This window comes from Nanorana parkeri, unplaced genomic scaffold (assembly GCF_000935625.1).
Source record: "Nanorana parkeri isolate BGI_ZX_2015 unplaced genomic scaffold, ASM93562v1 scaffold468, whole genome shotgun sequence".
Lineage (NCBI taxonomy): Eukaryota > Metazoa > Chordata > Amphibia > Anura > Dicroglossidae > Nanorana > Nanorana parkeri.
In genome coordinates, this window is record NW_017306736.1 from 849,732 (window position 1) to 875,924 (window position 26,193).

At 42.2% G+C, this 26,193-nt stretch overlaps 1 protein-coding gene across 2 annotated transcripts in view; it reads left to right on the plus strand.

Moving 5' to 3' along the window:
• Positions 1–4,523: 4,523 nt before the first annotated feature.
• Positions 4,524–26,193, plus strand: part of DEF6 (DEF6, guanine nucleotide exchange factor) — a 59,146-nt gene continuing 37,476 nt past the window's right edge. For both annotated transcript variants that reach the window (XM_018560602.1, XM_018560603.1), the window contains exons 1-3: positions 4,524–4,847; positions 23,604–23,744; positions 24,261–24,437. In XM_018560602.1, the coding sequence (XP_018416104.1) occupies positions 4,752–4,847; positions 23,604–23,744; positions 24,261–24,437 (414 nt within the window). In that variant the 5' untranslated portion in view covers positions 4,524–4,751. The remainder of the gene's footprint in view (positions 4,848–23,603; positions 23,745–24,260; positions 24,438–26,193) is intronic.

Genomic DNA, 26,193 nt, shown 5'->3' on the forward strand with positions numbered 1-26,193 from the left:
GAAGCTGGTTAGGCAGATCTCTGCTTCATCAGCTTCTTTGGGGGTCTGATGTCTCCATAAAGAAGACCTGTCACTATAGACCTGTGACCTGTGTGCTATAACATAGGGGGATTCTTAGCTCCATATGTGATAACAATAAAGTTAAGTGTAAAGAAACAGTTTAAAAAAATTATAGTCACACATGAAATAAAACACACATGCACCCTCACACACACACACATGCAAACATGCGTCGTGCGCCTCTGTGCAAAAATTATGATTTTTCCCGTAACGCCGCACATATCACTGCGAAAGTCAGAGTGCAAGCAATAATTTTAGGGCCATCGTTTACTGTTAATACTAAACTAATGAGCGGTAGAAACGTTTAAAGTGTCGCCTATGGCCAGTTTTCAGTATGGTATTTTTTTTTGTGATTTCGCGGACGCGCACAATTTTATGGCTTGACAAGTTTGGTGTCTATTTACCTCAACTTTTATATTTTACCAAAAAAATGGGTAATAATAAATGTTCCATAACATAATGTAGGAAAAACTGTTTTTTTTTACCACCAAAAGAAAGCTCTGTGTGTCCCCAAAAAATGGTATAAAATTAATTTTGGTACGGCATTGCATGACTGAATAAATGTCAAAGTACCGCCGCAGTGCTAAATACTGAAAAATGGCCTGGACAGGAAGGGGGTTTAACAGCCGGCTCTTTAAGTGGTTAACTGAACTGTACTAATGATGCCCGGCTTCAGCAGAGCCCTATTAACTGTACTAGATCACTGCCCAGATCACTGATTGCACTGTCTGATGCAAATATAGGGGTCTACACCCTAACACCCTTATAACTATAGCAGTGTTATTCTGTTTTTGATGTAGCTATTACTTTCTGTCAGTAGGGTGTGCTCATGAGTTACCTATGTGCTTTATCCACCAGGCTTTGCTGTGACAAGGTTCTGTGCTGGAGTGGTATCATTTGACTGAGGTTCTGTGATAGCCAATCATTGCAGTGAGCATAAGAGGGGTTGGCTATAGCAAAATCAGTGAGCATGCTCGGAACTGGGTTTTCTCTGGTTAATGGCTCTCCCCTTTTGGGAGGTTGCTGCTCAGCTGCTGGGCTGTTGCCCAGGCCTGAGGGCTTGGCCCATCAAGGCCTACCCTCATGGAATACCATGTACTAGAAGGACTTTGCTGAATTCTTCACAAGGACCTTACCCATGTTAACTAAGGCCATGGGACAATGGAGCCACCACAGGAACCTCCATTGGTCCCGGCTACAGTCTGTCCTGAAGCAGAATACACACTGGAACCTCTGTGGGAATGGAGACACTTCTGGCCTATAGAGAGGGAGAAGATGGACCTTCCACCATGGACTGTACGACTTGTAAGAAGTACTGTTATCAACAACCAGTATTTTGGAGTATTCCGGTCATATCTATCTACTTCTTCAATTTAACGTTCTACAATAAATATTTAAAAGACATCCATGGACTCAGAATCTGCATACTGCTGCAAGACGGTTTATGTGAGTAATTACACCTGGGTACAAGGTTATCTCATTTGGGGGTCCCACTTATACACCACAAGGCCCAGCTGGATGTAGGCACTACCATTACAGTTGTGTTACAGTCCTATACTCCCACTTGGCAGAGGCTTAGGATTTTCAAGTTACCTACAGGTGGGAAGCAGTAGTTGATTGGAGACGGTCATCTCATATGACACCCCCTGAAACAGAGCTACACAAATGTACTTTCCCCCAGGCCGTGGGCAATGATCTGAGGGGAGAACTGCCCCCGCTAGCCCCTTCAGGCTTCAGATGCTGCCAGCCTGCCTTCCCGCCCAAGTGCTCATAACATTATGGAAACTATCCCTGCTGCCCATGATTCCCATGAAGCCTATATCCGGGCAGAAACTAGGATGTAAAATGTAATCCAATCAACCAATCCGCAGCTAGTATCTATGCGCAAGACTAGCTGCCAGCCAATGGCTTTACAGTGCGTGTCCTGTAAAGCCTGTAGAAAGCTTTCAGTGAGGTGGAAAGAATGTGTGAAGGAGTGCAGTGCGTGACGGAGAGAAGCCCTGCTGCTGTTTGTGAAATGAGAAGAAGAAGCCCTTAGCCCTGCTAAATTTAAATATTTTTTACATTGTATGCTGTAATGATTATTTATTGAAAGTAGAATTAAACTCTCCTTTGTTTTGCATATATCTATTGCTATCAAGCAGTAGATATATGCAAAAACATTTTTAAAAAATAAAAAAGTTACCAAGAAGTTAAAAACTTACCTCTGTCTCGCCGCTCGCTCCCATCTGAGGATCTAAAGCATCTCGAGAGCAGCCGTGCAGGAGGATGCAAGCGGGCGCATGCGCAGTAGAGATCTTCGGTGGGGTGAAGAGGAGAGACACAGAGGAGGTGAATGCATGCAGCCATGAGCGTGCACGTCAGACAATGTGGGACCCGAGGAGTCTGCGCTGGGTCAGAGACCGGCACCAGCACTGGAGGGATTGCTGAATACAAGTAGAAAGAAGATGATGATCGCATCAAGAGGCATCATTTAAGGTAAGTCCTTAAAGCAGCATTGGAGGGGGGATTTGTGACTTTAATGTCACTTTAACTAATCTTAAGTAAAACCTTTATTAAAAAGAAAACCCAGGCAGGGGGACAATTGGTCCTGAGCATTGAACTGTGGCTTGGTTTGTGGAGGGGGGAGCTAATGAAAGACTTACCCCCGTGCGCCTCATGACCTTGCTACGCTTCTGCTACCTGGAGAGGGGTATACCTTTTGGTGGCACAAGATGGAATCGACAACTGAAATGTAGATCCACTGGTTTGGTGAGAACCAATGCCTTTCTTCTTTTATTTAGAGAGCTCAAACTGAAAAAAAAAAAAGGCCCACAAGACATTAATAGACCTACTGGCCAACTATAGGACAGGACTGCACTGTAGGTGTGGATAGCTCTAGTGTTAGTGAAATCCTATTTGCATAATCAGGTAGCACATAATATTCAGTATTATTGTCATTGTTCCTAAGACTTTATTAACCATTTAGTTACAGGGGTATACCTTTTTTGCTGTGTTAGTCGGTTTCCAGCTTTTACCTGCAAAAATGTATGGCTTTGTCTTTTATCATTAAAGCCCAATATATACAGTACATTTCACAAGGTGTGTTGGTGTGTTTTGGATCTAGACTGGGCAGTTTATCCTGGTGTGGGACAGAAGAACCTGAACAGCGGCTCCTTCGGGGATGAGCTCTACGCTATACAATACCCTTTAACCCCTTTGCGGCATAGTACGTAATTGGCAGTGGGCCCGTTTAAACAGACTCCCGGAGGCTTCTGTATACAATTGTAAATCCGGCTGGCGGCTGCGCTGCCGCTCCTGCAGGGCCTGGGACCGGCATGTCGGGTGCCGGCAGGAAGCTGGGGAGGAGAGTGGCGAACTTCCGTCTTTGGGACCGGGAGCGATGAGTATTACGTCACTGATAGCAATTAAAGTATTAAAAAAAAAAAGTTTTACAAAATAATAAAATAAAAGGTAAAAATAATTTTAAAATGTTGAAAGGCCCCTGCGAGTACGCACGTCTTCACGTAAAGATGCTTCGGGTGCACCTATGTACAAAAACAACGATCGCGCTACATGTTGGGTAGCTTAACGCACGCCAGAGTAAGAGCAATAATTCTAGGGCCAATATGTATGTGTATCTCTACACCGATAACCTGTAGGGGCGTTTAAAGTGTCGTCTATGGACTTTTTGGGGTACTGAATTTTGTCGCAGTTTCACAGACGCACAAAATGTTTAACCTGGGAATGTCAGGTATTTATTCAATGTAACCATGTTTTATATTTTACTAGAAATGGGTATTATATTGCATTTTAGGGCACTAAATTGAACTTAAGTACATTTTTCAATATATATCTTTGGTTTCATAAAAAGTTGCGCTAATATTGTGCAACATAAAAATTATCAACTGCCATCATTTTATTCTACAGGGTCTTGGCTTTCAGAAAATATATCATATTTGGGGGTTTGAAGTAATTTTCAGGCCTAAAATGTTGATTATAACGTGTGCAAAAAAAAAAGGCCTTGGCAGCAAAAATATCCTTAAGGGGTTAAAGTTCCTAAGAGATTGTAATAATTAGGTTTACATATATTTAAGCGTATACACTAGACAGTTGCACTAAAAGATTTGTACAGTTCCTGTGCACTCAGAACAAGATGCTGACTACTGATGTTATCAGTGGAAAGCTCTCCCCTATATATGGTAAGTCTTAATATGCCCAGTGCTTGTGGTGAAGATAGAGTCCCTTGTCATTGGGTGGCTTTGTCAGCAGGAAGTGGTAGATGTAACAGTGTCTGTGTAACGTGTCACAGGCAGGATCAGTACAATTAGTGTAATTATGTGAGTGTGCCTGCGGTCGCCTGTGCAGCAGAGCGCGTTGTAGTGAGTCTAGCAGACCGCGCCATTGAACAGAACAGACAGTGCAGTGTAGTCCAGTGTGACAAGGTGCATTAGACTGTGGCCAGTGTTGTGATAGGCTGTAGACCAACTTCTGGACATATGCCTGCAGTGTAAGGGGATAACTTTGCACCTAGGTAAGGTTTAGAGAGGATAGTGTTAATGGCAGATGGCTCAGAGTTGATCTACTGAGTGAATGGAAGGCTTGTGCTGGCTCGTCTTGTGATGAATGCAGCTGCAGGAGTCTGTAGAGCAGAATACAGTTAGAGCTTCTATGATTTAGCAGAGAGGGAGGGTGTGGAGACACAGCAAAGCATGTCACTGAGGAACGAGCTGCTCAAGTCCGTGTGGTATGCCTTCACTTCGCTTGACACTGAGAAGAGCGGCAAAGTTTCCAAGTCCCAGCTGAAGGTGAGTGCATGTTGATGTTGATACACCTTTATACTGCTATTAAAGTGACACTAAACTCAGGAGTTAAACCTTACAAATGCATTCAAGTACCTTAACTATTAACAAAAGTGTAGCTTATTTGTGTATCCCTCGGCCGTAGATCCTCAAATCATCTCTGAATTCCTGCTGACACTGTCCTTGCTTCTAGAAGGTGGCTACTTTTGGTCTCCTTGGTCCCTGTGTAGGTTGTAAAGTAGCAAACACTCCAAGCTTGCTCCTGTGATGGACTACAATCTCAATACAAATTAGAACTAAATTAAACTGATTGTAGTCCATCACGGGAGTGAGCTTGGAGTGGTGGCTATCTTACCACACACACAGGGACCAAGGGGAACAAAAGTAGCCACCCTCCAGAAGGAAGGACAGTGTCGGCACCAATTCAGAGATGATTTGAGGATCTACGACTGAGTGATACACAAATAAGATACATTTTTGTTAATAGTGTCAGTTTAAGTCTGCCTGTGTCCCACTGCTAATCTGAGAAAGGCATTTCAGGCACTGTGTGTGTGCAAAGTGCAGACTCATTAAATCAATATTATTTTTTTGTCTGTAGCCTGGTGTCTAAAAAATTGTCTTAGAGAGGGAGTTTGGAGTCAGAAAATAGGTATACCAGTGGTTGCCATTTTTTTGCATTAGCCCCCCCCCCCCTTTCACACCTGAGTGTTTGTTTTGTTGCACGTTTCCTGAAGCATCAACATGAAGGATCCTATTATTTTCAGTGGTGCCTGTTCACATCTGAGCGTTGAGTTGCATGTTTCTTGTAAGCAGCAGAACATGGCAGAATCACATGTTCACAATTCAGTGTAAGCATTTTCGGTCCCATTAACACTTGTGTAGTGCGTGAACATGCACAAAATCCTGCAATTTTGCAAGCCTTTGCTAAACACGCAAAAAAAAAAGCAAGATGGGACTTTCCAGTTACAGATCATGTGAATTGATTTGTGAATAGATGAATAAATGAAATAACACACAAATTAAAAAAATAGAAACCTCCAGAGAGATGAACCCTGCGATTTAGGTTAGTGGGGGGATAGGGGAAGGTGGGTTGCTGGAGAATGTGACCATGCTTCAGAATAGACAGAATTGCACATTTTGGGCCCTTAGCCCCACCATTCACACTTCTGCGTGAGCGTTTTCACAACCATTCACACTTGTGTAGTGCGTGAATGCACACAATATCCAAGATTTTCACAAAACATGCAAAATACGTGTGCCACGCTTGCAGTACCATACATTGTTAAAGACACCCCAAATGTGGCAAGCAAAATGTGCATTTTGCACACAAAGATGCTTGACAAACGCTCAAAAAATATGCGCGGCTCAAAGCTCTATAAGGCGTTTTTTGCACATTTTTCGCGCATAGGGCAGCCCAATAAAATGTATAGGTTGTCCTATGCAAGATGCATGACAAATGTGTATAAACACAACACGTTATGTCGTGATACACAAGTGTAAACGTGAGCTTCAGGTGATTTTGAAGCATTTTGAGATTGAAAATAATGGGTTTCTTCATGCTGAGCATTGTCACGCTTTGATAAACGCACAACAAAATGCTCAGGTGTGAATTGGGGTTTCGACTTTAATAGCAGCGACTGAAAAAATTAGCTTTCCAGTGGTTTAAACAAAAATGCTCACGCCTAAAAACGCATAAAAAACGTGCAAACATGCAAAAAAAAAAGCTTCGAAATTGCCTTAACAAGTGTGAATAGGGCTTGTGATGTCTTCGAATTTGATTGAAGATGTAAGTATGACTCTTCCAGGTGGGTGGAAGTGATTTTTCTACGTGATTTTTTGTTTCTGCTAGCGAGCGAGCGAGCAGCAGAACCCGCGCAAAGATCTTTTAGCAGCCGGTACCGGCTCTGACATACAAGCGTTCTCTATACCGGCCCGATCGCTTGTATGATGAGAAAGTGCAGCCACCTCCACTTGTATTACACCCCCCACCCCCTGCGGGCCCGAGACCGGCACAGCGGCTGTTTCCAGTGATGACAGGGGAGAGATCAGCATTTTCCCCACTGCTGATATCTCCTCTCTCTCTAAAGGCGGAAGTGATGTGTGTTACATTACTTCCACCTTTAGCTATCATTTCTCTGGCTGCTATAGCCAGAGAAAAATCTGGTGAAGCTTCCCTGCTTCATCAGCTTCTTTGGGGTGACAGTGGTCTTAGAGACCCCCAATGTCTCCATAAAGAGGACCTGTAATGTATATTGGCTATCACATAGGGCACTTGTTAGCCCCCTATGTGATAGCAATAAAGTTAAGTGTAAAAAAACAAAAAGTAAAAAAAAAATTGAAGTCACATATAATAAAAAAATAATAATTAAATCCCCCGCACACATAAACGTAAATACAGGTTGGGTGGGCCTACGTGCGAAAACAACGATTACACCACACATGTTACATATCACCGCGAACACCAGAGTGTGACTAATAATTCTGGGAAATCAATCACTGATAACACTAAACTGATGAGCGGTAAAAGCTTTTAAAGCGTAGCCTATGGCCAATTTTGGCCATGTAGTTTTTTGCGATTTCGCAGGTGCACACAATTTTAAAGCTTGACATGTTTGGTGTCTATTTACCCGACGTGACCCCGTCTTTTATATTTTACCAAAATTTGGGTAAATATAAATGTTTTATAACATAGTGAAAACAGGTTGTTTTTTTTCCAACATTTTTGAGCATTTTTTTTTATTGTATAGTAAAAAATAAAAACCCCAGTGGTGATTAAATACCCCCAGAAGAAAGCTCTATCTGTCCCCAAAAAATGGTATAAAATTCATTTCAGTACAGCGTTGTGTGACGGAATAAATGTCAAAGTACCGCAGCGCTGAATACTGAAAAATGGCATGGACAGGAAAGGGGTTAAGCTACGGTTTTCATGTGGTTAAGTAGATGTATCTGGCACAGGTCCAGATATTTTACTGCTCAGCCCAGTAAGGGTGGCCATACATAGCCCAGCATCGACAAGTAATGGGAGTGTTCTGAGCATCTCTTATGACAGTCTGGACAAGTATTGGTGCAGTAGCAAGCTCTTTTGATTGGAGAAAATGCTCATTATGACATGAAAATTCTGACGTTTTTACATTTGATTGGATTTTCTTTTGTGATAGAACCACCCATTTAGTCTTGTTGCTTTCTAAATGATATGACTGATTCGGAAACAACTGTTGCATTAAATGATAGTATTTTTTGTTTGTTGCTAGCATTAAAGTATTTGTTTCACCATCACTTGGGTTGGAGGCTGAGGCCCCTCTTATCAGTCCTGGAATGTACACACTGATTTCCTCCCTTGTGACTGGTAATAAGAGAATTGTGGACTTCCTTTTATTATTGCCTGAGCCGCCAATTTAAAGTGACACTAAACTCAGGCGTTAAATCTTAAGAATGCATTTAAGTACCTTAACTATTAACAACATTGTACTTTACTTGTGCATCACTCAGCTGTAGACACTGTCCTTCCTTCTGGAGGGTGGCTACTTTTTTTCCCCATGGTCCTTGTGTTGTGTTGTTGTAAAGTAACCACCGCTGCAAGTTCACTTCTGTGATGGAATACAATCTCACGTTTAGTTTACTAATTTGTATTGAGATTGTAGTCCATCATGGGAGTGAGCTTGGAGCGATGGCTACTATACAACACGCACAGGGACTATGGAGGAAAAAAGTAGCCACCCTCCAGAAGGAAGGACAGTGTCAGCATGAATTGCAGAGATGATTTGGGTGATGCACAAATAAGGTAAATTTTTGTTAATTATTAAGGTACTTGAATGCATTTTTAAGATTTAACTCCTGAGTTTAGTGTCACTAAAAAATTCAACAGCATATATCCCGTTCTGGCACAAATGACAGTGCTATGAAATAATATAATTTCTAACATATTGGCACCCCAAAAATGTTTTGTTGGACCCTGTTTGAAGGCTTGTTCCATTAGTTTAAGCATTGAAGCAAAAAAAAATGGTAGTCCTGACATACACTAATGTACATTTTGCAGTGTTAGGACCCATTCACATCTTCATGTTTTAACAAAACATTAAGATTGTTTTGGAATACAAAACAATGCATGTGTCGTAGGAAAACAGGTTAACCAATGAGTTATGCATTTTGAGGCCCATAGAGGTATATGGCACTGCAATGCAAGAAAATGCATGTATAGAGCGTTTTAATGTGTCTTCATGCTTTGCCAGCTGCTGGTAACAAGCTCTTCCCATTGAAACCTGCATTGTGCTCACACACTGCTCCAAGCAAGCCTCATATAGAAGCTCCTACAAGGGAGGGTTCTCAGCCTTCCTCTTCTGTATGACCCCTCGTATCGTCACTATGGGGATATAATATATACAGTCAGGCCCGGATTTCCCACAAGGCCACCGAGGCCCGGCCTCGGGGCATTGTAGTGATTACAAATGTTTAGGCATTCTCATGTTTATTTCTTTTGTTTGTATTGGTATGACACAAAAAAGTGGAGAAAAAAAAGCCAAATCTGACGCATTCCCTGCAAAACTCCAAAAATGGACTGGACAAAATTATTGTCACCTTCTCTAAATTGCAAGAAATAATTGCATTCCAAGTTTTTGTGGAAAAGCTTGGACAATCTTAAGGTTACAAGTCCATCTCCAGAGAGCCTAATGTTCCTGTGTCCACTGTGCACAATATTGTCAAGAAGTTTACAGCCCATGGTACTGTAGCTTATCTCCCTGGACGTGGAGGAAAGAGAACAATTGATCAAAGATTACAACAAAGGATTGTTCTAATGGTGGATAAAGACCCTCCATCAACTTCCAGACTAATTCAAGCTGACCTTCAGGCACGGGGTACAAATATGTCAGCTCGCACTATACGTCACCATCTGAATGAAAAGGGACGCTATGGTAGGAGACCCAGGAGGACCCCACTGCTGACACAGAAACATAAAAAAGCCGAAATGACAGCTTTTTTGGTGAAGTCCATCATTCTACTGTTTTCAGAAAAAGAAATCAGGCTTTTAAAGAAATAAACACAGTCCCTACAGTAAAACATGGTGGAGGTTCACTGATGTTTTGGGGTTGCTTTGCTGCTTCAGGCACTGGATGTCTTGACTGTGTGCATGGCATGATGAAATCTGAAGACTACCAAAGAATTCTGGGGTGCAATGTAGGGCCCAGTGTCAGAAAGTTGAGTCTCCGTCAGAGGTCATGGGTCTTACAGCAGGACAATGTCCCAAAGCACACGTCAAAAAGTATCCAGAAATGGTTTCAGACAAAGTGCTGGAGAGTACTTGACTGGCCAGCAATAAGTCCAGATCTGAATCCCATTGAGCACCTGTGGAGAGATCTCAAAACAGCAGTTGGGAAAAGGAACCCTTCCAATCTGAGAGACCTGCAGCAGTTGGCGACGGAAGAGTGGTCCAAAACTCCTGTAGAGAGGTGTAAGAAACTCATTCATGGTTACAGGAAGCGATTGATTTCAGTTACTGTATTTTTTCCAAGGGCTGTGCTACCAAATATTAATTGAGGGTGTCAATAATTTTGTCCAGTCCATTTTTGGAGTTTTGCGTGGAATGTGTCGGGTTTGGGTTTTTTTTGTGTCATACCAATGTAAACAAAATAAGTACACATGAGAATGCCTAAACATTTGTAATTGCAACAATTTCCTGTGCAAAGTGGTGCATTATCTGACAGAAATGCAGGGGTGTATATTTTTGACCATGACTGTATACATACAGTATAGTACACAACATAACAATATATGAATTGCATTGTATACACATAACTGGAGGAAGTCAATCCTCATTGGCTTTATTGGTAGAATAAAGATCGTATCAGAAGGAGTGATCATAAGCATGGTCCCACTACTATGTATCTCAGCAGAGGTATAACACCAGAAGAGAAAGTTGAGTATGAGTGCAATGAAAACCTATAAAAATCCCCCGTTCAGTAGTGAGGGTGGGTTAATTCTACTTGGATGCTACAATCGGGGGGAGAAGATGTGCAACAAAAGAGTAGGGGGAGAGGAAAGAGTAGAAAGAAGGGAGAAGACAGCCTAAAGAAAGAATGAGACAGAGGTCGTGCTCCCACACGAAAGTAGTAGTCTCCCACTGGGGAACATGCCAATCCTCTCATAAAGTCCTGTCATAACCATTCAAACCAATCCACAAAAATATTATCAAAGGTCAGGGACAGACCAAAGAAGGATTCAATTTCAAACTAGCATACAACTCTCCACAGGTGAATAGATTCCAAGATGCCCATATCCGTAAAACGTGTTAAGTTTATCCTGCTTGGTGAAGAGAAATTCTTCCATCTCACAAGTATATACCACCTGGTTTAGCCATTCCCCAATTGTGGGAGCATGAGTATCCCTCCACAAACTGGGAGTGACCGTGGTGCATTAACGAAGTGCTTGTGTAAGGACTTCATGGGGCCATCACTATCCTGGTCTGGAAGGTGTAACAAGAAAACTTTGGGAGTGAACTCCAAGTTTACCCCCATGATTTGACATATCAGATCGTGGATGCGTCTCCAAAACAGTTGAAGCGAAGCGCAAATCCAGAAGATATTTAGCAGTGAGCCAACGTCAGAACCACATCTTCAACAGACCTCAGATAGAGTGGGATTCATTTTGTGTAGGATTTCAGGCGTCCTATACCAACGGGTAATATTCAGATATTGTCTGACTTGAAAATACGACCTATCTGAGAGGAGGTTGTTAGGTCTGCTTTGCTTAAGAAACGTTGTTTTTTTTAAAAAGGTCTGGGCCATTGTTTAACCCGGTGGGAAGTCAGGTTTATCTTTCGATGGGAGTTAGAGAACAATCTGGGGTGTTCAACAGTCATTTGCATCTAAAGGAAGAAAACTCATGTAAAGAAGCTCCTATCTGAGGGTGAGTTTTAAGGATTGCAGGTCTAAACTTATCCGCAAGCCAAGTAACGAAGGAAAACGGATGAGGTATCCAATAAAATTCCATGCCCACCCACAGCTTGGAGGCACTTATATGTCACAGTAATGTGCCAATCTATAATTCTGTTAATGTGACAGGTAAGGTAATAGCCATGGATACCTGGGGTATCCGGGCCCCCAAATCGCTTGGGAGCCGTCAGCAAAGTCCAGGACAATCTAGGGTGTTTATTTTTCCAGACAAAGCTCCTAAATTCTGCCTCTATGCTCTTCAGGTATGACTTGTGCAACCGAATAGGTACAGCCTGAAGCAAATACAAGAATCTCGGCAGCACATTCATTGTAATCAGGGCAGCTCTCCCAAACTACGAGAAAGAGATATCACGCCATTGTTTGAGGTCCTTCCTAATGGTCAATAAGATTAGCTGAAAATTCAGGTGAAACAAGCCTAGAGCAGAGGCTGGGAGCTTAATCCCCAGGTACTTAACATGCGAGGGGGTCCATTGAAACAGGAATGTGCTTTTCAAATGTGTAATACCATCCGCCGGTGTACTCAAATTTAGTGCCACCAATTTCGAATAATTAATGGAAAGATTCGACAGTACACCATATTCCTCGCACAGGGCGGAAAGCCTTCGCAAGGATGATCCTGATGTTAGATCGCCTTATTATCAAGATCAGGGCCGGCTTTAGGCGCCCTGTGCGAGAAAGCTTTACAGCGCCCCTTAGTGACCACACCCCATCAAGATCTTCTAAATTCCTCCGCATGTCAATGAGATTACGCACTGTGCAGTCCTGCTGCAAGTGCAGCTGAACAATGTCTGCGTCTTACTTGCGACCTGCTCTTTCTACAACCTGGAGGTGGCGGCTGACATCTTGAATGTCCTTACGGAGTTCCAAGACTGCAGAACAGAGAGCCTCCTTGATATCCGACGCCATGGAATTGAGTTCAGACCGTGTCGGGAGATGCTGCAGGTAAGATGAGATAGGGGTTGCAGATGGATCCAGGTTCAAGCTGTGCATATTCAGGGAGAAGTCTTCAGGTCTGGATGAAGCCGGCACCATGTTGGAGGAGGCTGCTTCTGAGGTATCCGACCTCTGTGTCCGAAAGATTTCGGGAACCTGCTTACTCAATTGGGTAGCAGAAGGAGCCGGAGATTTAGTCGGCAGTAGAGGTTTTCCAATTTTCCCCATAATGGCAGTCCTAGAGGCTAATCCAGCTTTGTATGGGTCTCACTTAGCAGGATCTCACAGATCAAGCAGCCATCAGGCCTGGCAGAGGCCTGTGACATGTCTGCATATGCGTGGGGATTTCCCGCACATGTGCAGTCTTGCCACAGGTCTCTGCCAGATACCGAGTACTTGGAAAGACCAGTGGCATGAGTGTACATACATAATTTTTTTTTCAAATGTCTACAAAATATATACTGTTGTGTAAAGAATGGGGGAAGCAGAGCAAGAGAACATCAAGGAACAGCCCACTCACTTCCTGTCTAACTGGTACTGAAATTATTGTGAAAGGTGTTCTGTCTACTCATCTAGTGCTAGTAACAGGTCTTTAAAGGAGAACTATGGGATTAAGGCTCTTCCCCATAGTTCTCCTTAGGGTAACGGGCTTACACAAACTAGCGTCCTCCCGTCACCCTAGGCTCAGTATAACGCCCAGCTGCGTGGCTGACAGCTGGCTCTGCCTACCTAGAGGCAGAGCCAGCTGTACCCGCCCCCTCCCCCGTCCGTTCTGCCAGTCAGCGCTGGCGGATCGGAGCGGGGAGGGGGGAATCCAGCCCCTCCCCTGTCACGGCCGAGGGCCGTGACAGGACCGAGAGGTGAGCGAACGCCGGTATGTGTTCGCTCACCTCTCGATCTACTGAGCCGACCTGTGACAGACTCATCGTCACAGGTCGGCTAGAACTATAAGGTGAGTGAAAAGCACTCACCTCATAGTTCTCCTTTAATTACCAGGAGCAGGGCAGCATCAGCAATAAGTGCTAGAAGAGGAAATAACCTGGGTCGACTTGGAAATTCGAGAATAGGACCATGCTATGTTAACATTTCAGTCTGAGGCCCGGGCCAGTAAAGCAGCAATTGCACAAGTTTGAAAATAAGGAAAGATAAGAAATCTAAGATCAGGCACCTCATGGGAAGGAAAACTCTCCTCTCTTTCATTATCTTCTAGTCATGTGATCACATGATACACCACATGACTGGGACAGGTAACGACTTACCTGTACTACCCTGTGGGCATCTGACCTGAACAAGAAGTCTGCTCTTTTCCTGGGCAGGGGGTCTACATTTTTTCCTCATTAGTTTGCAGGCGTGGAAGTGCATGTGTCGCTTTAGCTTCAGGTGCTTAAAGGTTAAAGGTATTGCCACCTACCCCCATGTATAGTAACAAATAACAATAAAATGCGGAATTGATATCTGTAGCTGTTACAAGTTTACACTCAATATTGATTTTTGACAGATTGTGGCCAGTGGCCAGTCTCTTGGAAGTGTTTGTGTGTATGATGTGTGAGGCCTGGCTAGGAAAATTTGCAGGCACCATAGTGCATATGTCCTCTTTTTTTGGGGGGAGTGTGGGGGTAGTCTACTTTAACCTCTTCAGCTCCCATACCTGTACACCTCCTATGGACCAAATCATTTTTACATTTCTACTATGGGCCTGTTTATTTGGCAATAACTTTCTTATTACTTAAAAGATAATTAAATCCTCCGGTTTTTTTGCATATATCTACTGATAGCAAGCAGTAGATATAAGCAAGAAGTGTAAAAAAAAATAAAAAACGCTTTGAAAAGGGTTAATACTTACATGTGTCTTCCCCGCGCGCGACCGTCCGAAAATTTGAAAATTCACGGGCGGCCGCAAAGCATCTTGGGGCGGGCGCATGCGCAGATCACATTTTTGGCCGGGAAGCGAGGAGAGACACCAGGTAAGTCTATGGACGCGTGCACCAGCATGCAGACACCGTGGGACAGGAAGTGCCAGCAAGCCCAGAGGAGTCGGCCCTGGATCGGGGACCCGCCGCAGCGCTGGAGAGACAGATGAAAAGGACAGGAAAGAAGAAGAAGAAGATCGGATTAAGAGACATAATTTAAGGGAAAAAAATTTGTGACTTAAATCTCACTTTAAGATATAATACATACATTGTTTCATGGTGACAAACTATGCTTTTTTACTGGCCAAAATTATTTTAGTTTATATGTAATTTATAGACATAAAGAGATAAAATAACAAAAAAGATGCATTTTTTTCTATTTTCACCAGCGTTTAGAAAAAAGGGATTTTACTGTACACAAAAAGTATGAATTGTATTTCATTATTTTTTTCATTTAAAATTACACTATAATCATGTTTCTGATATAAAGCAGGGCAAAGGTATTTGCAAATTAAAAAATGTGTTATTTTTTCCAATTTTGCACGTTTTCCTTTTATGTGACATTGAAAAAAAATAACAAACAAACCGAATGTAAACAAAAAGAATAAATATTAATGGTAAAGAAGAGAAATAAAAAACCCAGCACAAAAATAATATTTAAGGGTCTCTCCTGAATATAAGACGTTCTCTGCTTGGATGGGGATGGTGACATCAGCTGACGACTCTGCGTTTTAACAGAATAGGGAAGTTGCTCAGCATAGTGGATGTATCAGGAGCCGGAAGACACTGTAATACATTGTAGTAGCTGCAGCTACTAAAGTGTATTTACAGAATCCCTATGATCCTGGCAGTGATTAGATATAGATATAAAAAAAAGGTTTTGTTTAACTTGTAAAGTTTATTTAAAAGAGAACTGTGGCCCAACCTTTTTTTGCCTAGTTCTCTTTAGTGTCACAAGAGGACGTTTACTAATGTCCTCCTGTGATCAAAAAACTCAGCATATAGCTGTGCACTGCAGCTGTGATGGATACCGACAATTGTGTCGGGATCCACCCCGCTGCCTGATTGACAGCTATCTCTGCCTCTCTAGACTGCACTCTAGACTGCATTCACACCTGCGCGTTCTGTAAATGCACGCCACGTTCGCACACGCTCGAGTTCTCCGTTTGCCATGTGTCCCCATTGGGTTCAATAGGGTCCTGAGCGCGTGGCAAACACAGCAAAACATTTTGCAAATTTTGCAACAGGCATTCTGCATTTTTGGCTTGTGCGTTTCTGCTTTTTATTGTGCGCAAATGCAATGCAAAAAGGCTTGTCTTCCTTGCCACATTTGGCGTACCATTAGAAATGAATGGCAACACAAGCACATTTTGCTGCGCTTTCATCAACGCACGTCAAAGCACGTGTTTTTGTGTGTGTTTGGCACACGTTCGTGGAATGTACTGTACGCACAGGTGTGAATGCGGCCTTAGTGAAAATGCTTGTTGCCTATCTTTTCTGGCTTCTGTAATCCCTAACTTGATACAGTCATGCAGACTCCTGGTCTACATACTTGTTCCAGATAAGCTCCACAGAAAGTACAGAAGAAATTGGAGTAGCATGACAGACACGGAACTAGCATTTTTAGCAGGCAGCCTCTGTAGTCTTTCCTTAGATAACTACAGATTTGAAATTTAAATGTCATGCACGCTGGGGGTGGGTGGAAAGCTGCAGCTTTAAGTACGGTTGCAACTTTGTGCATATACTGAACTTGGTATTTTAATCCACCCAACGTGCAGGAGTTTAGAGAAGCATAGTTGCCAATATCTGAAAATAGTTAGGAGGGATGCCTTGAAAAGATGAAGATGAAAAATGTGATGCCCTACCCACTGAACACCTGAAGTTGTGGCCAATAAAGTGGGTTTTGTTTGTAATGTGGAAGGAAAATAAGCCCCATTGGTGTAAGAGGCAGTAATAGTAACACCCAAAACTGGTATACTTTAAGTGATTTCAATCCTTCAGTGTTGGTCAGTGGTAGTAATGTTAAACGTTTACAGCATTGGTGGTCAGTGGCAGGCTGTAATAATACTCCCCCAGCATCAGTGGCAGCCTTAGGCTGTAATTACCCCCCTCCACCAACATTGGCGGTGAGCGGCAGACTCGGGCTGTGGCCAGTGGCAGGCTGTAATAATAATGTATGTATAACCAGAGGGTGCTTCTTTTTTTCTCTGTTTTCTGTCCATAAAAGTTCTACATGCAGGGTCTCTTTAATGGATCTTACAAGGAAATATGGCAGCAGAAAACAGATCTAGGATAAAGGGCATATGTAGGTTGCAAAGTGCAGCATTTCCATAGAAAAACATCAGAATTCAGCTTTTCAGTGGCATAAAGTTTGATTGGTTGATATGAGTTAACGAGTTTGCATTATTAATTTAAATAAACTCAATTGGTGAGCATGTTTGTTGCTGTGGGCGGGCTGTGCTCACCACTATCTAGGTCGGCTTTAGGCAATCAAATATCACTGAAGCCTATCCTGACCACAGTGGGCAGTACACCTTGGTTGCATTGTGTTTTCTAAACACGTCTATTTTAGTGCATAGTGTCTGGAATGTCTTTGATAAATGCAATCTTAGAATGCTATTCAACTGCTAACTTAGGTCTGCTTTTGACACACTGTTTGGGCAGCTCCTTGTGCAAAGGGGTCTGCTTACCACATACAGTTTTTCTGTTTTTTAAGCCACGTTAGATCATTTAACACCATCTCCATGTAGTGTGCCAGACACAGCTTGTTCTTGTATTTGGAGATCTCCTGTTATAATGCCACAAATTGCTATATTAAAAAAACTTGATTTTATCATGCTAGGGTTGAATAGATTTGGGTGGAAGTACATAGATTTTAGTTAAACCTTTATGTTTTCTTTTAGACCGAGCAAGGAAGGGTCAAGATACTAGAGATACTGCGTAGCCTTGCTCTTGCACTTACCCCTAAAGCTGGCCATACACCTATAGATTATCTGCAGATGTTCTATGGTCAGATAGAAAAAGTGCAACAGATTCCACCATCTACGCTAGGCAAAAAGAACATAAACAGCGCTCTCGGATGGGGGAGGCTAACTGACAAACATGTGTGCAGCCCTGGAAACAGGAGGAGAACCTGTGGATGCAGATTGACAAAGAAACACAGAGGGCGAAACAGCAAACACAAAAATAAAGCACTAGCTAGTTGGACTGCAATGTGTTCGTTATACACATTGCAGTCCAACTAGCTAGTGCTTTATTTTTGTGTTTGCTGTTGCGCCCTCTGTGTTTCTTTGTCAATCTCCATCTACGCTAAACTGTGTGAATGGAGGAATCTCCCACTGGGCCAAGCTTCAGTATCTTGCTAATCAGCGCCAATGGCTCTCAAAACACCTGAACAATGCCTGCATCCAATCAGATTGTTCAGGTATTTTGAGAGCCAGCGGGGCCGACTAGCCAGATACTGAAGCTTGGCTCAGTGGGAGATTCCTCCATCCACACAGTTTAGTGTAGATGGAGGAATCTGTTGCACTTTTTCCATCTGACCATAGAAAATCTGCAGATCTATAGGTGTATGGCCAGCTTAAGAGAAATAACACTATTAGATGTTACACAAACAGAAAGCTTCAATCAAAGGCTCAGTCCACCCAAAACCTATACGCTATAGTTTTTGGTCAATACTGGAAAGACAACCACCTGACAGTCCCATATATCTGTTAGGGACTGTAGCAAGATGTAATGAATTTGGACCATAACTTTCTGCTACTCATTTTTAAAATCTCCCTATTTTTTCAGAAGAGTATCTTCTACAATTTCAATCATGCTGTGGCAATTGTAGTTCTCAATGGGTAGCATGGTAGTTGCCAATTTGCAGGATTGTGGGTGGGCCCATCAGTGGGGCAGTGAAGTATATTTGTATTCCAGTTCCTCAAATGTTTCAACCAGCTTCATAGCGCTGTATTTTAAAACAAAATGGGTGACAAGTGAACATGTATTTCTGGACTGACGTTTTGTAAACTGCAATTAGAAAACACACACGGGCGGCCACTGCGCCCATTATTGTCTGGTTCTGAACCGTTATTAGAAAGCTCAGATCACAGACATAATAAACAGAGCCCATTAAAGTGGCTCTGTACCTTGCAATTGCTGTGCTGATCAGTCACAGTGATCACAAATATAAACACACGAGGGGAGGAAGTAATGAATGAATCAATAAATTAATGAATCAATCAATCAATAATTATTTAGTAGAAGATCACAGGCAGCAGCATATTTAAGATATTTATATGATGGTGGGATTGTTTTGAACCCTTTCATGATCGTCCACTCCTGTACATCTCAGTTCCATCCTGTCTCTTTGGGACCCGTATATTACCCCTTTACTTTCCTTTTCCTGCACACCTACACATTAACCCCCTCATCTCCATCCTCCCACTGTATGTAACTTGTAAGTTACTCCCTTCAACTCCTCATCCCTCTGTATATGATCTGTCCATTAATGATGCCATGTGCACCAGTAGCAAGCCCCTCACTACCACCATGTTTCTCCATTTCCAAAACATTGTGACAAAAAAATGAAATCACCTTGGGGTGTCTAATTTCCAAAAAGGGGTCATTTTGAGGGTGTTCATATTTGTATTTTTTCCTTTTATATAGTAAAAAAAAACCAAAACCTACTGGGTATTAAATACCACCAAAAGCAAAATCTGTCTGTCTCAATAACTGCATAAAAGTCATGTGGGTACAGTGTTGCTTGACCAAGTAAATTTCATTCAAACTATCATGAAAACTGAAAAATGGCCTGATAATGAATTACAGCTTGGCAGGCAAGTGGTTAAGCAATTTACGTTTTTTATTATTGCAGTTTTTATCATGTATTACATAGATGCATTTTAGTTTTTTTTGTGCATATACTTCTTATTAATATATATATGCAAACAATATATCAGATATGTTTAGCTTTGTTATGTTTGCAGTATATGTGTATTTATATAATCTGCATTTATTTATTTATATTTTGAGTCACATTTAGATTCAAATTTTCAATGCCCCCAGTCCTGTTGGCTTGTGCCACCTCCTGCTCCATCCCATGTGCCCAGTAAAGCTGACTATTATGCTGATTGATTTGCGCATAAGAATAAAACACCCCTCTACATATGACTGTATCACAGGGTACAGCTGCTTCTGTATGGGGGCCAGATGGATTACCTCCATAGAAGTAGTGATAACTACCTGAAGCAGCTAGAAGGTGGAGGCTGTTATGTAATAGATTTTTGTGTGAGTGTCTCTCTCTCCATATTTACAGATAGATATGAATGAAAGAATAGGAATTATATTTATCGTACATATCATACTTCCTTATTTTAAATTTAATGTGCTTAGGGTTTTATTATTATTTTTAATGATTTATTATTTTATCATCATGTGGGCGCCTTCCTTGCTTGTTTGTGGTTTATGTGACCTGCATTGACATTCATTTTACATTCACAATAGGTTATTTTACTGCAACCATTTAGCCTGTGCATGTAAAAGCTCTATACTTCAAAAGACAATGGCATGCCGTGGCAATCAGCAAGATTAAAAAAATAGGTGGGGCCAGGGAACACAAAATGGGAAAGGCAATTAAAAAGACTGAGAACACAGAGAACATGCATGTCAAATATAGGCACTGTTCAACAGTAAACTTGTGTAAAAAGCAATTTTTGCAATGTTACTTTATAAATGTCAGATTAACTGAAATGTATCTCATGTTTCCATGTTCTCTGCTTGTCTTGGTATCTCCTTGATACTATATAGTGATCTAGGCTAACGCAAGCAGCTTTTATGTAGCAGGAAAACCTCAGCAGAGCAGGAAGTAAAAGAGCAACGGAAGTGGTGAGGGTGGGGAAAAGTCTTAACTATAGAAGATATGTAATGTAGAATTATCTGTGCTTCTCTGTCATTTGTGCATTTCTACCCATTAGTAGTACTTAACCACTGGTATAAAGATGGCTGTACAAATCAGTTGCTGGCAAACCACAGTTTTTTACCCAGCACAGATCTTATTGAAGCACGCACAGCCATTATATGGTTTTTGTATTTATAGCTAATTCTCAAAATGCATTATTCTGTCTAACATAAAATAATAAAGTATTATTTTATAGTATTGTACATACATGTTTACAACTTATAGCTGAAAACCAGGCAAACAGCTAAATACAATACTAAATTGAATATGTGAACTGTTTTGTCTGTTGAATGATTTGCAATTCTGTACAGCTAGTCTTGTGAGCCAGGCAAATAGCCATATAGCATAGCTAAGCTGGTCTTCTAACTCCTACCCTGCAGTTAAGCAGCACTGCTTTGTTAAGGTGGCCATACACTCTACAACCATCGCAAGACTTTAGTCTTGCGATGGTTGTAAAGGGATTAAAAAAACGTACAATCTGCCTATCTTGGACAGGCAGATCGCACTCTCGATCATCGCAAGCCCGCCACCCTGAGGGGCGGGCTTCCGATGACCGCAATGCTGAACGGGCAGTGTGCGCGTGCGCACACCGGCCCGTTCAGCATTTATCTTCCGAGCACCGTTCTAACCAGCCGAGAATCGTACGATTCCCGGCTGGTTTTCGAACATGCTGGTTCGACAGAAGACGTGCGACCGTACAGTAGAAACGGTCGCACGTCTCCGTTCACACTGCTCGATTATCGTACGAAAACCCGATCGCATACGATTATCGTACGATAATCGTGCAGTGTATGGGCACCTTTAAGCTGGCCATACACCTTAAAATTATCTGCAGATTTTCTGTGGTCAGATGGAAAAGGTGCAACAGATTCCACCATCTACACTTAACTGTGTGGATGGAGGAATCTCCACCTGGGCCAATCTGTTGCACTTTTTCCATCTGACCACAGAAAATCTGGTGTATGGGCACCTTTAAGGACCCACACCAGCCTGCTAATTAGATTATGAATTAGCAGCAGATAAGGCCAGGTGCACGCTTGGGCGATCCTGGGACTGCGCATTTGTGTGAGGTTGCACGCAACGTTTGCCACACATTGATTATCATTACATCTGCTCGGCAATCGCTGAAAAAAGGTACATGTAACTTTTTCGTGATGCAGCGTTTTTTTCAGCCTTTCTGCATGGGCGGAATCGCGGCGGGAAACTGCAAGATCTCCGTGGCGAGACTGAGTGCCATTGAAAAAGAATGGCACCTCGAGCGCGATCAGCAGTGGTGTGAGATTCCGTGACCGTGGGAATGGTCGCGTGGTTTCGTGCACAATTGCTGCACGGTCACGGAGTATGAACTTACACAAAGGTCATCACTGTGTTCTCATCTCTGTAGAAATGTTTATATTGTTATGCCAGATTCATGCCTGTGCTTTGTGTGGTAAAATCTGCAATACATGGGGTGGTTAGTTGCGGTGCCGTACATTTTAAATGGCATTCCAATTCACCTTGCCAGCGCAACAACATGTGAGAAGAAGGTGAAGGTCCCTTTTTTCGTGCCTTCTGGTGTGTTGACGGCCCATTTAAAATGAATAAATGGACTACTTTACCGCAGCGCTTGTTAACACGAAAAGTAATGATGAAACGTGAAATAATGCATGTTAACTTGCACGTGGTAATGCATGGCAAATTTGTGTATCTGGCCTTATTGTACTACAAAACACCTTGGAGAGTGCTGACCCTGCCTTTCCCATGTAAAAGCTATTGTGCAGAGTATTATATGAAGCTAATAAAAAGACAAATGTAATTACTATACCATTTTTTAAAATATTTTCCAGTTTCAAAAGTTATCAATTTAACACCTTACATGGAGTTCTTCTTCAAACCTTTTTTTCTGGTTCATTTCTCATTCTTTGCACATTCTTAGGGGGAAACCATTCAGGGTGTATAAACAGGATCCATGAAGTTCAGGTCACAGCAGAGATTTGCTTGTCATGGCTATGTCCATGATGGAAGAGATACTCCTCACGTGCAGTATTAAGTAGGGCAGCAACTAACGATTATTTTCATAATCGATTCGTTGGCCATTTATTTTTTTGATTCATCGGTTAAAGAAAAAAAATATGAAATACCATCTTTTATTTTCAATGAAATACACAAATTACAAGCAAAGTTTACTTCAGAATAAAACTGCATGCACATTTTTTGCAATCGCACGGCATTGCAGTATCGCACGTTCCAGTGTGGGCAGGATGCGGGTTTGGAGTGCCATTGAAATAAATGGCGCCACAACACACGTCCTACAGCAGAATTTTTTAGGCCGAAACCAAAAATTACTTTCACACTTTTTTTTATATTTTTTTTTATAACTGTCAATCAGCAGAGGAGGGAACTGAAGGAGAAAGTTCTCCTTAAGGTCCTCCTCTGCTGATTGACAGCAGGCAGTGGGCGGGAGCTATAGCCAGCCTGCTATTGGCTATTGCAATTTAGAACACTGGTAGAAGAGGGGGGAGCAGAGGATGAGGAAAGGGGTGGGCAGAGGAGGAGGAGGAACGGGTGTAGCAGCGGAGGTACGTGGGGGGCGGCAGAAGGGGAATGCACAGTCTCTTCTCACCGCTGGTGCCGGCTGCAGTAGTCTCTGTCGCCGCTGCCTCTGGCGATACAGGCGGGAAGAGCAGCGGGGATTGAAAGGGACACAGACCGCTGCTGCCAGCACCAGGATGGAAGAAAACAGAGGAGCAGAGTGGCTGCGGGGATTGAACTAATCGAAAATCAACTAATCGATAATGAGAACTGGTGACGACTATTCTCATTATCGATTATAATCGATTTTATCGATTAGTTGTTGCAGCACTACACTGAAGACCCTGCAAGGGAACCAATCGAGTCTTACTGCACCTAAAACTAATAGAGAATGCATTAGGAAGAGTTCTAGTTTAAAAAGGCTATCATAACATGAAAAAGGCAACAGTGTATATTTCATCTTTCATCTACCTTTGTTGCTTCGGTCTTTATTGATGTGTGCTTTTCCTTTACCCAGGTATTGTCTCACAACCTCTATACAGTCCTATGTATTCCTCATGATCCTGTGGCGCTGGAAGATCATTTTCGTGATGATGATGATGGCCCAGTGTCCAGTCAGGGTTATATGCCATATTTGAATCAATACATACTGGACAAGGTTTGTTTATTTTTTCAATAAAAAAATTTACATTTCTCTGTTAGTCTACACAAGAATTTCTTAGTGTCTGTGAACAGTTAAAATACAGCATCAGGTCCATCATTAAATGTATGTATGAATGTAATGGTGCAGTTTTATCTCCCTACTCCAGCAGGATATGCTTAAGTATCCTTCACTCTCCTGCCACTGCATTCAGCCACTAGAAGTAGAAGCCACCCTGTGTAAGCTACAAGTCATAGCTTACTCAGGGATATAGACTCTCTCCATGCCACTATGCTTGGCAATCGGCCCAGCGCTGTCATATGATGCGAGTCCCATGCTCCTCCATACCTAGAAGTACAAAATGTGTTTTTCTGATAACAGCATTCTTGTGTGGATTTTGAAGCATTTTCAGAGCATGTAAAATTAAAAAGTCGACATATGATATACGTTTACAGGAAATGCTTATTGTAACTATCATTCTGCTTTAACAATTCATAATTTACGTCTTTGTGGTCTTATTTTGTTTACCCTCAGGTGGTAGAAGGTACATTTGTAAAGGAGAGCTTCCATGAGTTATGTTGGACTCTGACAGCTAAAAAGAACTATCATCCAGCTGGAAAAGTGATTTCCAATAGAGATGCTTTTTTCCTCTGGTGCCTTTTCAACTACTTGTCAGAAGATATATACCCTCTAGTAATGGTAATTGATGAGGTGAGATATAATATATTATAGCTACGTGTGCAAACTGTAGTTATGTTTGTATATAGTTTACTTTTTTTTTCTGGTGTATGTATGTGTGCATGTCTACGTTTGGTACGCTGTGCAACAACATACAGACCTCCCAATTAGTGTGGACCCAAGTACTAAGCAGAGGCTGAGAGGATAGTTTGTCAGTAATATGACCATATACCCTTAGGCTGTAGGGAAACCTGGGAGGCTTTCTCTCAGTATCTGTTGGAAATATGCTGACTGGGAGATCTGCATGGGGCCGCATTAATAATTAGCATTGCCAGTATGCACATACTGCAGGCTGTGACCCTCCAGTGACAAAATATAATAGTAAGATATTATTAGAAAAGTAAATTAAATGTGGAGAACCCGCTTAGGCACTTAGGAAAGAAGTGGTTGAGCCTGCACAAGGAGCAAATGATGATTCCCAGTGAATGTTATGTCTATTGTAGTGGTTGATTATACACTGAGTGGCCAGATTATTAAGACCACCACATCAGTACTTCGTTGGGCCACGAGATAACTCCACGAGAGGACTTCGTTGGGCCGCCTCGTGACTCCACGAGATGTTGAAAGGTGATGCAAGGAATCTGACACTGCACTGTTGCCCTTCTGCTGTCTTGTACCAGTCTTGCCACTCTCCGTTCTCCCCTAACATTGACTAGTCACTGACGGGCACAATTCGCACGTTCAGACCCAGATTTTCGTCCGACAGTCCAGTTTTTAAACACTTTAACAATGAGCCCCTCTTGAACATTTAACTAATATTGCTGTTTTGCTGATACTCGCTCCATGGCTCGCGCCAACAATCATTCCATGTTCAAAGGCTGTTAAATCGCTTCGCTTCCCTATTTATAATGGTCTGGCCCTCTAGCAACTTCAGCGCGAAATTATAGCTAATTATAGCTAATTTGCCTACAACGTCAGGTGGTCATAATAAACTGGCCACTCAGTGTATAGGACAATGCAATCCTAATTTTCCTTTCTTCTATTAAACGGGATAGAAGGAATTTAAACTTAGTTTTTCTAAGCAAGATTCTACTAGTGTTTCCTTTAAGTACTCAATGAATAGACCAAACCCCATTTATGAGTGATCAGTCCTGAACAGCTGTTCACAGTATATGCAGATTCTCAGCCCTAAGCAGCTGCTCACAAGATACATTTAATTATTTCCCCTATGTAGTAAAAACAGAGTTTGTAAATTTCCTTTTGGAGTTTTTTAACAGGGATGGGTGTAGCTGAAAAGCACATGTGCCTCCTCTCAAATCTGACCCTTTTCAAAGTTATGTACTACAACACTGACTGGTCCCTGCTGCCGATGGCCTTTGCACCATGTCATTAAAACTGTACACAAGCCTCACCAGATCTGTTTCCCCTGGATGTCGGATGTCCCCCAAATTTCACTACAGCAGCACATTTTTCATCTCTTTTCTGGGCTGCATTAGATCCACCATCATACAGCCTCTTCCTTTGCAGCCTAGATGTCAGGGACACAACCCATGGTCCTCTAGATCAGTGTTTATCAACCTTTTTTCACTCATGGCACCCTAAAGAAGTATCCAAAATCTCTAGGCACCCCAGTCTAAAATATATAGGGGGACCCCACGCAAAAACACATAAAAAAGTGAGGTTGCTCTCTTTGCATCAAAGTCTTCCATTCAAATCAGGAGCCCCTATTCACATCAGAATTCGCCCTTTAACATTAGAAGCCCCCCTTCACCCCAGAGCCCCCCCTTTT